General features: G+C 42.8%; 1 protein-coding gene and 2 long non-coding RNA genes across 3 annotated transcripts in view; 1 reads left to right on the forward strand and 2 right to left on the reverse strand.

The window, feature by feature from the left end:
* The first annotated feature begins 243 nt into the window (after positions 1-243).
* Positions 244-9375, forward strand: part of osbpl1a (oxysterol binding protein-like 1A) — a 31655-nt gene continuing 22523 nt past the window's right edge. Inside the window, exons 1-17 of the mRNA XM_085928434.1 lie at positions 244-409; positions 1639-1762; positions 1895-1980; positions 2065-2139; positions 2199-2310; positions 2382-2467; positions 2562-2706; positions 3544-3611; positions 3673-3717; positions 4378-4451; positions 4940-5003; positions 5349-5450; positions 5991-6128; positions 6362-6443; positions 6763-6869; positions 8447-8600; positions 8722-8902. Of these exons, the coding sequence (XP_085784560.1) occupies positions 1645-1762; positions 1895-1980; positions 2065-2139; positions 2199-2310; positions 2382-2467; positions 2562-2706; positions 3544-3611; positions 3673-3717; positions 4378-4451; positions 4940-5003; positions 5349-5450; positions 5991-6128; positions 6362-6443; positions 6763-6869; positions 8447-8600; positions 8722-8902 (1637 nt within the window). The 5' untranslated portion in view covers positions 244-409; positions 1639-1644. The remainder of the gene's footprint in view (positions 410-1638; positions 1763-1894; positions 1981-2064; positions 2140-2198; positions 2311-2381; positions 2468-2561; positions 2707-3543; positions 3612-3672; positions 3718-4377; positions 4452-4939; positions 5004-5348; positions 5451-5990; positions 6129-6361; positions 6444-6762; positions 6870-8446; positions 8601-8721; positions 8903-9375) is intronic.
* LOC147047339 (uncharacterized) lies at positions 1628-8077 on the reverse strand. Its single transcript, XR_015067998.1, has 9 exons — positions 7985-8077; positions 7436-7642; positions 7213-7321; positions 6925-6975; positions 6676-6848; positions 6316-6574; positions 5972-6122; positions 4323-4478; positions 1628-1783 (listed from the first exon to the last, which is right to left on the reverse strand). It is a non-coding gene; the product is annotated as an uncharacterized LOC147047339 (long non-coding RNA).
* Positions 8796-9375, reverse strand: part of LOC147047340 (uncharacterized) — a 22728-nt gene continuing 22148 nt past the window's right edge. The window contains exon 3 of the long non-coding RNA XR_015067999.1: positions 8796-8978. This is a non-coding gene — a long non-coding RNA (uncharacterized LOC147047340). The remainder of the gene's footprint in view (positions 8979-9375) is intronic.

Below are 9375 nucleotides of genomic sequence, written 5' to 3' on the forward strand. Positions count from 1 at the left end.
TTGTTCCTACAAAATAAAAAACATAGAACACTATGATGGAGTTTCAAAATCATTCGAAATAACACATTAGAAAAAATTTTATCATTCTAACATCTTTGTGTGCAGTTTACTCTTACTTTAAACTCTATTAGATGGTCATGCTTGGACGACAAAGTTGCGTTGTTATTTTATTTTGAAAAGCACCTCCTCACGAGTTCCGCTACGTCCAAATCAGCTGATCCGAGTGTAAACAGAAGACAAGAGGCGTGCAAAGTGTTTACTACGGTGGGCTCGACCTCGTAACTGAGGCAAATCCTTGCGGTTGTTGCGATTTTATAGTAGCTTGTTGATCGGATCATACATATCACATGCAGCCGCACCGAGCAGGGAATTGACACTGCTGCAGGATTTCAGTACCTAGTAACATTCAGTAAGTACTGCAGTATGTATTACAATACTCACTATTGTGTGTTGAGCCACTGACGTGTGTGACTTAATCAAAGGTGGCAGAAAAAAATGTACACTTTATGTACTTTCCAGAAAAATAACCAAAACTGGTCTGGTAATGGTAAGTTTACCTTTACTAAGTGATAGTAATAAAGGTACAGCCTGTGAAATGTAATTCTTGGTTAATTGTCACTCGTGCTGCTTGTGTAATTATGCGCTTGCCTCATCAATCTAGGTTACTTCATCTTTTTCGAAGTGTTACAAATAGTGGCTCGACATGTCATTTTACTTGTGGAAGTATTGTAAAAGTTGAGCCAGTCGCGAACAAAACATGATCAACTCCCTAAAACACATTTCATCAATGCATTTCTCCACATGCCATAGCTAATGATATTCTGCATTTGAAACAGTACAATAAATAAGCTGTTAAGCACATTAGGAAATCGAGAAATAATTAAGATATCAATGAAATGTGACCAATGAGTCAGTCATTATGACCCCCGTGCAAAATTAAGAATATCATCTAATTCAATCAACAGTAATAAATGGAAGCAATCAAGGTATTTAGATTTAAAAAACAGAATTTTATCTGTGTGTAGCCATGGATAAGCCATAAATCTTCAATTCTGCCGCAAATCCTCCTAAATCAGATTAATAGCATCAAAATGCCATTTCCTGAAGGCACAATAACGTGCAACTAGAATGTGGAGAAATGTCGTTAGTTGTGGTATGCAGAGGCATTTTTTTCGTCTCGATTTCTGGCAAGGCGTGTTATTTAGCCTTTTTTTTCCCCAATAGTCTCTTTTTTGGTTCTTTCTGACTGATGATGACACAAGCCACCGGGTGGGCCTTTCGACTTTCAACACTTCCTGAAGTACAAAACATTTCCTCACTTTTGACACCATCCCGGCAGCACTTGATTAATTTTATCGGTGCCCGTGTGACCTTCTCAGCACGCGGACTTCCCGTTACGCTCAAGCCTTCTGATTCCCTTGTGCTCGTCCGACCGGTTCGGCAAATGACTCTCATGTGACTTCGCTCCCCTCGCAAAGGACGTAATTACAATAGAACGTTATTTCCTCAAAACAAAAATAGCGACCTAATTAAGAAATGTAATTATCTCAATTGCTCAATGATTCGAACGCTGTTGCTAATCAAAACAGCAGCATCGTCCTAACTTGCTCATTTTCCTCACCTCCGTATCGCCTTCAGGTGTTCATGGAGCATCAGGACGAGCAGTTTCTGTGCTGCGCCAGGAACGGAGACCTGGACGCCGTTCGGAAGCTCCTGGCATCCAAGGTGAGCGGACAGAGCACGTTGGACATCAACTGCAAAGGTTGGTCGCCATCACTCTCTTCTGTTTTCAAGAAAGGCTTTCAGTTTCAAATAATGGTTGGGATGTGAAAGTAAAGTTTCAAGACAGGCTTGTTTGAAGTTATCTAACCATCATTTTGGATTCATGTTCCAGGTAAGAGTAAGTCAAACCGGGGTTGGACGCCACTTCACTTGGCCTCTTATTTTGGACACACGGCCGTGGTGGATGAATTATTGAAGGTTTGTTCTTCAAAAATAGCAACAACAACAACAAAAAAACGATCACGTGAAAGGTCCGACATTCACGCGATGGTGTTAAAACAGGCCGGGGCGGACGTCAACCTGCCCAACAACGTCGGAGATACGCCTCTTCACAAGGCCGCCTTTACGGGGAGAAAGGTACTTCAGCTCTTCCGCTCCATCCAATCAATCAAGCAATCAATCGACCAATCGGTCAGGAGGTCGTCATGCTGCTGCTACGCCACAACGCTAGCGCGAGCGTCATCAACGGGACGGCTCAGATTCCCAAAGACGTCACTCGGAACGTCGAGATCAAACACATGCTGGCAGGTCGGAACATGGCACGCCATGATATAACGAATCGGGCGAATGGTTTCTGCCGTTTTTTTGGTTTTTAACAGCGGTGGAGAGGACCGAAGAGCAAAAACGGGAATGTAAACTTCTCGAAGCGGCGGGAGAAGGCGACACGGTCACTCTGAGTCAGCTGGTCAGATGAGAATTTCTGTATTTTAGAGGAAAACGAGCACAGCTCACTTCTTCACCGTTTGTCGCTTGTCTTTTCGATTGAACTCGGCGTGAAGCTGAGCAGCAAGAAGCCGCCTAACATCGAGTGCACAGACGTGCTGGGCAACACTCCGCTGCATTGCGCCGCCTATCGAGGCCAGAAACAGTGCGCCGCCAAGCTGCTGAGGGCCGGCGCTCGCTCCAACGTCAAGAACAAGATCGGTAAGGAGGCGCAAATGTCTTCAAACTGCCCTTTTTTGACAATTTGGAAACAACAACAAATGCGGCTTTCAAATTGGAAGTTCTCCATCCAGCTCGTGTTATTGTTTGGATGGACGCGAGGAAAACGACCCCCCGGGCGACTTTCATTTTGGCAAATCCCATCGACCCACACGCAGAGTGCCAGGCGCACTTTCTTAATTATTGCTATTTGAACAGCAAATTGCTGCAGCGTGGCGGCATTCTGTAACGACCTGCCAAGAGCGTTTTTTTTGTTTTTTTTCATCTTTTCGCTCGGATCTTACTCCCAAAGTACAAAAACAAGGAATGGATTCTTTTAACCCGGTGACCCAGTTCTTGTTATTCAATCCAATTTCTGTGCATATAATGAATATGATAAAGATAAAGGTCAAATCCTCAACCCAATCCGTTGAGTATAAATAAAATATACCAGCATTGGATTTCACCTAATTTGACCAAGTACTTTGAAGAATGTGGGAGATCACTGAAAACTAAAACAGATCTCCATAAAATATATGATGACGAATGCTTTTAATGCTTCCGATACGGCGACGGTTTCGCTGTGTTCCTTTTCTTTCTGCCTGATTAAATGCTTGGTACTCAGTGATTAGCGCCGTGACTCAAGAAGCCATGATTACACGAGAGGCCTAACAGTGTTAATTAGCCTCGATGCGGTTGAATTTATTTATTTTTTTCTTCTGTTTATGTTGATGACGTGTTCCTCTCATCTGAGATTGTGTGGGAGCAGTTGAAGATATCAAAGTAAATGACACATTTCAAGTTTTCTAAGTTGGATTTCATGTTGTTTTTTTCTTCTAGGGCAGACCGTGTTGGAATTAGCTAGCGACGCGGCCATGAGACAATTACTCGAAGGCGACGCACGCCGGGTGAGTTTTTGACACTAATTCCTCTGTTTGGTTTCCTTAGTGACGTTTCTGGTCTTTGCAGGGGATGCGACGTCACGCCAAAACGTTTGAGGGACTCCTCTGGAAGGTGAATTCCACCACGTGCTAGTATGATTTCCAAGCTAGCGCTAACGCTTGAAAATATGGTTTCAAATTGGGACTCTCTATCCACCAGTGAGGTTAATTCACCGCATACGTGTCAGCTAGCAGAGATGGTAGCGTTTGCCTCGAGCAACACTTGATGAAGCTCGCTCTCAAAGCGCTTCAATACGACATTGATTGCTCCATTTCGATGGCTTGAATGCAAATGTCTCCATAATGAAAATGTACTCGTGACCGAGCCTCTTTGCTTACTCTCCTCTCGGGTGTCCGCCCGCAACCTCACTTAGCAGCCTGTGAAGCGGCTATTGATTAGCGTAATGATTTCCGTAAACAACCGAGACAGTGACGAGTCAATGAAGTGTGACGAGATTACACGAGGTGTCGATAAATTGCTGAGTTAGCCCGGGTAAGCTAATTGTGGCGTTTGCTAGATGGGTGCTGTATTGTTTTGAATAAAAGCAAATAAGAAATGAAAATGAAACAATACTTGACAAATATATGAATAAATGCTGCCATTCTTTGGGGTTATCGTTCGAAAAGCCAAGTGGAAATTTCCCAGCGCGAGTTCCGAATATGCAAATGCAAATTTACCGCTGTCAAAATGGAGCGATGGTACTGATTCCTCCCTCGTGTGTCGTTCCCGCAGAGCTCCAGATTTTTGGGCTGGCGCTCCTACTGGGTAGTCCTCCACAACGGCGTTCTGTCCTGGTACTCCACACAGTAGGTGGCATCTCCGACCTTGCTCGCCTTTTGATTAGAAAGATGGCAGAAAATCGTCAAAGGACCTGAAAAGTGCTACTTCAGGAAAAGTAACAGTAAAGAACTTTGATGGACTTTCAAGTCACTTTTTTTTTATTCTACCTGCAAAAAAGTCTTTATGTATCTGACATTTTGGAGATGTTCAGGTATTAAATGTAATTTCAGTGAATACAAAGTCTACACACCCACTAATCAAATGTCAGCTTTTTATGATGATGATAAAAATGGCCATCAAGACCATTTCCAAACTTTTTCCTATATTAATGTGACCTAATGGTAGTTGCATAACTGTGCACACCCTCTTAACCGGGACGTGGCTCACATTGAAACTCATATTAAATTCTGCTGCAGTGTTTGAACTCTGTTAGATTTCAAGAATGTTCAAAATAGATTGGAAGGTTGCTCATTGTATCTGCGTGGTTGTCACTCGTTACCTCCTGCTGCTCGAGGTCTGACGCGGTCGCCAACGTCAGGAGGCAAGGATGCAAGTCCCTCAATCACGCTCAGATTTTGGTGAGAAGCAACTCCCCTTTAAACACCAGTTGTTGTCTTTTTTAGCTCAAAATAGGGCTTTAAATTAGGGCTTCAAGACACTTCATTTTAAAATCAGGGTTTAGGTTGTGGTTTCAAGAATTAGAATTTCAAATGACATTTTTACATTTAAAATCATCTGTCATTGTTTTGGAGGAAAACATTTTGTATGTAAATTTCTGCTAGCGGTATCGGTACTTGGTATTGGCAGTCTGAAAAAAAGTGCTCTCCAAGAACCCTATGATAATAATAACAATGGAATTGATATATGTTTTTTAAAAACTATTTTTATAAAAGTATTTTTTTGTTGATTTGTTGTTGTTCTAGATTCGCTCCAAAGATAAGTACATCTTCACCCTGAAGTGCTTCGATGACAGCGTCCATTACTTCAAAGTATCATCCAAAAAGGAGCCCGAGGCGACAAGAAAAGTACGCTTTGATGTTTCCATGCTTTTACACTTCTTCCAATGTCATCGGCGTCCCGCTCGATCAATTTGCAGGCGCCGCCTTCCAATTGGCGACTTCTTTTTTGTGACGACTGGGAAAATTTAAGCTCCGCCGCTCGCCATCACAAATACAGATGACACAAAGCACCTCGCATTTGCTGTGACATTTGTCTGAGAGTGAAAAGTCAATGGCCGCCTTGTTTGGCATGCTTTGTAGTCTGCTATTTACCAGCCTCGGATGTCGAGTCTTTTTTTTTTTTTTTTTTCATGTCAGAACAGGCTGACAAGTGAATGGATTTCAATTGATGCACACTTTAGTGACCAACAATTGCAAGGTTAAGCTTGCTTGAAATTGGGCTTTTGAAATGAGGTTTGGATTTTGAAAGATAGGGGTAGGGTTTTAAATCAGGTTTGGGTTTCAAATTAGAATATCAAGGCAGGGTTTTGGGCTTCAAAACAGTTTCAAACCTGATTAGGGTTTCGACAAATAAAGTGAAATATCACCCCCGTTGTCGATTTGTAGGGTTGGCTAGACGCTTTGGAAGAACACTCAGCCTTCAGCACACACTACTGCTCCCAGGAGCAAGACGGCCACGGGGAGGACGAAGACGAGGAAGAGGAGGAAGGCTTCTCGCCGGCTCGGATAGCCCACGCCCTGCAGGTGGCAAGCGCACACAAACAAACAACAGCAAAGCAGCAATTAGAGTCATTATCTAAAACCCAATGTGGCGCAAGGTTCACGCTGTGCAAAGACCCCCCACTCACAATCACACTCCTGATTGTTTTTTTTGGTTTTTTTTCTTGTTCTGCCTTCGAGACTTAGCGGGAAGGGTTGGGCTTTCACTCACGTGGTCTCGATGATGTTTGTTAGTTTGTCTCTGCCTGTGGATGCAGGCGGCACAGGCGAGCCACGCCAAGTTGGAGCAGGAAGTGGAAGCCTTCCTGGCTGCCATCAAGACGGACGACTTGCCACCAGGTGACAACAGCGACGACTTTTATTTCATATTTATTGAGTTCGCCTCAAAAGATATGAAAAGCCAGAGTGGCACTCAGACGAGAGCAGACCTCCGTCAAGGGCAAATAATCTGCATCAAACACACCGGCGCTCTGCAATATTCAGGAATTTCGACAAATGGATAAAATAATCGTTTGCAAGGTTAAAACAAGCACAACTAAGTCGAATAAATCTGAAAGTAAAAAACACTCACTTTTAAAAGTAATCGTCATAAGACGCGTTTTCAGGCTGGTTTTTAATTCGGGTCAGGCATTCCATGAGTCCTTTTTTTCTTGAGCAGAGTTTCCATCTTACACGATGGAGAAGCTGCAGGCCATCCGCGAGCTGTCAGGAGAGACCAGTTCCCATCTGGACGTCTGTCTTGGACTGGTCACCAAACAAGAAGTGGTAAGTTACTTCTTGACATTCACAATTCAAACTAGGTCATGAAAACGTTACGTACCAGTTTGAGAATCGGGATTTCATATATTCACTGTATGGTTCTTTCTGGCCACTAGGGGGTGGGTTAATACATACATGTATAGTATATAGTAGAAGAAGACGGTCACAATGCCTCAGTAGGCCGTATTTTTTTTTTTCAAGAGCATAAAAAAATAGATGCTTGTGAATATTGTGTCTGTCTATATGTGTTGCTGCACCGTTTATGTTCAAATAGCCATTGTTTGGACAGTTATATATATATATTTTTTTTGTCAAAGGCAAAATGGTTGAGTGAGATCTTAATCTGTACCTAATGCAGTGTTGGTTTCACTCACAAACACGGCTAATCCTCCGATAGCAGATCGGCCACCATCTGCAGTGACAACGGCACCATTCATGCCTCACACACGTTTCCAGAGCTTGGTGTGAAAGAAAAAAAAAAAAGGAATGAATTAGCGTGCTCATTAGAGAGCAATCAAGCTGCCAGATCATCCAGCGGAAGAGCTGGGTCGCAGCTTTCTGGGTTCTGACACCTTGGCCCGGGCCTCCTCGCCTCAGCTGGGCGAAGCCTTTTCAACTGAGACGTGTGCAGGCATAAAAAGCTCACGGTCCCACCCCCTCGAATTCTCGCGAATAGGCTGGCTCTCAGCAGGAATAACCTGATTATTCTCCTTTTCAACGAATGAAGCAGCGGGGTGTGCATTTTAAAGATGCCAAATCATCTCCAGTGTGACTCCAACCTAAAGGAAATACACTTGTTCAAAAAACGCTCTTTGTCTTTTTTCAAGTTTAGGATTCGTTTTGTTATGTTAGTCGTATTTAGAAAATCTCACTCCAGTCTTGGGAAATAATAAACAAACAGATTTCAGATTCTATATTTTTTTTGTACTCCTAAAATCTATTTAAAAAAAAAAAATCTGCAACTTTTTTCCCTTTTAGATGGTAAATCTTTTTTTTCTGTGAAAAATGTCATTGAAGAAGTTTTCCTTTTTGAGTGCTCACAGGGCCTTTTCTCCAAGATTCACTTTTTTTTTACTTATTTGATGTGGCACACGACCAGTTTGGCCTCAATATCACCTTACTTGTTTTTCACACCATCTGGTGAGCTAAATTTTGGGAGAGAAAAGTGCTTTTGTGATGCTCGCTATTAGCCAGGAAGCTTTGGCTAATGGTAGCGGCGGCCGCCATTATGACTCGACCCCAAGCAGCTGCATCGCCATCTCGGCATAATGATGACGGCGGTGCAGAGGTGCGGGTTCAGCTCCGCTCTGATTGGCTGCTGCTCTTTCCGTTCTGATTTAAAAAAAATTAAAAAAATTGCGGTATATTTGTTAAAATGTTTTCATTGGTAAAAAAAAAAAAAAAGAAAAGGCTTGAAACTACAACTAAAAGTAGTAACTAAGCTTCAGTGTACTTCTTTTTTTTAAACATTTGTGTTCTTCTTGGTGTGTACACAGAATATAGTATAGTGTGTGTGTGTGTGTGTGTGTGTGTGTGTGTGTGTGTGTGTGTGTGTGTGTGTGTGTGTGTGTATGTGTGTGCAGGTGCGTAGCATGAAATTGGAGCTGGAGGTGGAGAAGAATAAGATCCTGTCCAAAGCGCTGCAGACGCTGGCCAGCGAGCATCACGAGTTGGAGCAGGTGGTCGTCAAGGGCTCCAGCGGGCTCAGCGACGATGAGTTCCACGACGCCTTGTCTGGTCAGTTGCATAGGAAGAAATGGAAAAGATTTTTTTGGACAATATTATTATGTAAGAGGACACATTTTTTTTAATCATCATATTTCCACAGAAAGTTTAAAAAAAAGATCTATTTTACCAGGTTCCGACTCGGAGCTCTCCCTGAGCGGTTTCGAGACGGTAGCGAGTCGTTCCTTTGAGGAAGAGGACGGTGGCATCATGTTTGGGGGCAGAAGCAGCAGCGGTGGCCCCGACGGCGTGTCGCAGGACGATTGCCATGGCAACGACCGGCAGATGCAACCCAATGGGATCACCAAGTATAGGTCAGCGGTGCACGCCGGCGTTGCAACTGAGACACTTCGGTCTTTGATCACCCACACACCAAAATCACCTCAGGATCTAGCAAAGTCATAATATTGCGACAAGAATTATTATTATCAATGCAAAAAAATATATTTACACCATTTTTTTTTAACACAACAGAAGTATTCAAACGACCGTACATTTTAAACATTTTTTAAAGTCTCGCCTGTTTTAAGGGCCCCTGGGTCCTTTTGTACTTTTATAACATTTTTAATTTTGATAAAAGCTGACCAGATTCTCCGAAAATTAAAACACTTCAGTTAAAAGTTATTTATTTACATCGTAAAAAGTAGAACACCAAACTTTTTTTTTTTTCTTTCTTATTTATTTTCTGAAATTCCTCATTACCGACTTCTTATTTTCGTCTCTGGGCTCTTTCCACTTGATGTGCTGAATAATTTAGAGCGGCGCTGCCCCCGAAAGAGCGGCACGG

Source organism: Syngnathus leptorhynchus, chromosome 13, assembly GCF_054491065.1.
Source record: "Syngnathus leptorhynchus isolate UIUO chromosome 13, UIUO_Slep, whole genome shotgun sequence".
Classification (NCBI taxonomy): domain Eukaryota; kingdom Metazoa; phylum Chordata; class Actinopteri; order Syngnathiformes; family Syngnathidae; genus Syngnathus; species Syngnathus leptorhynchus.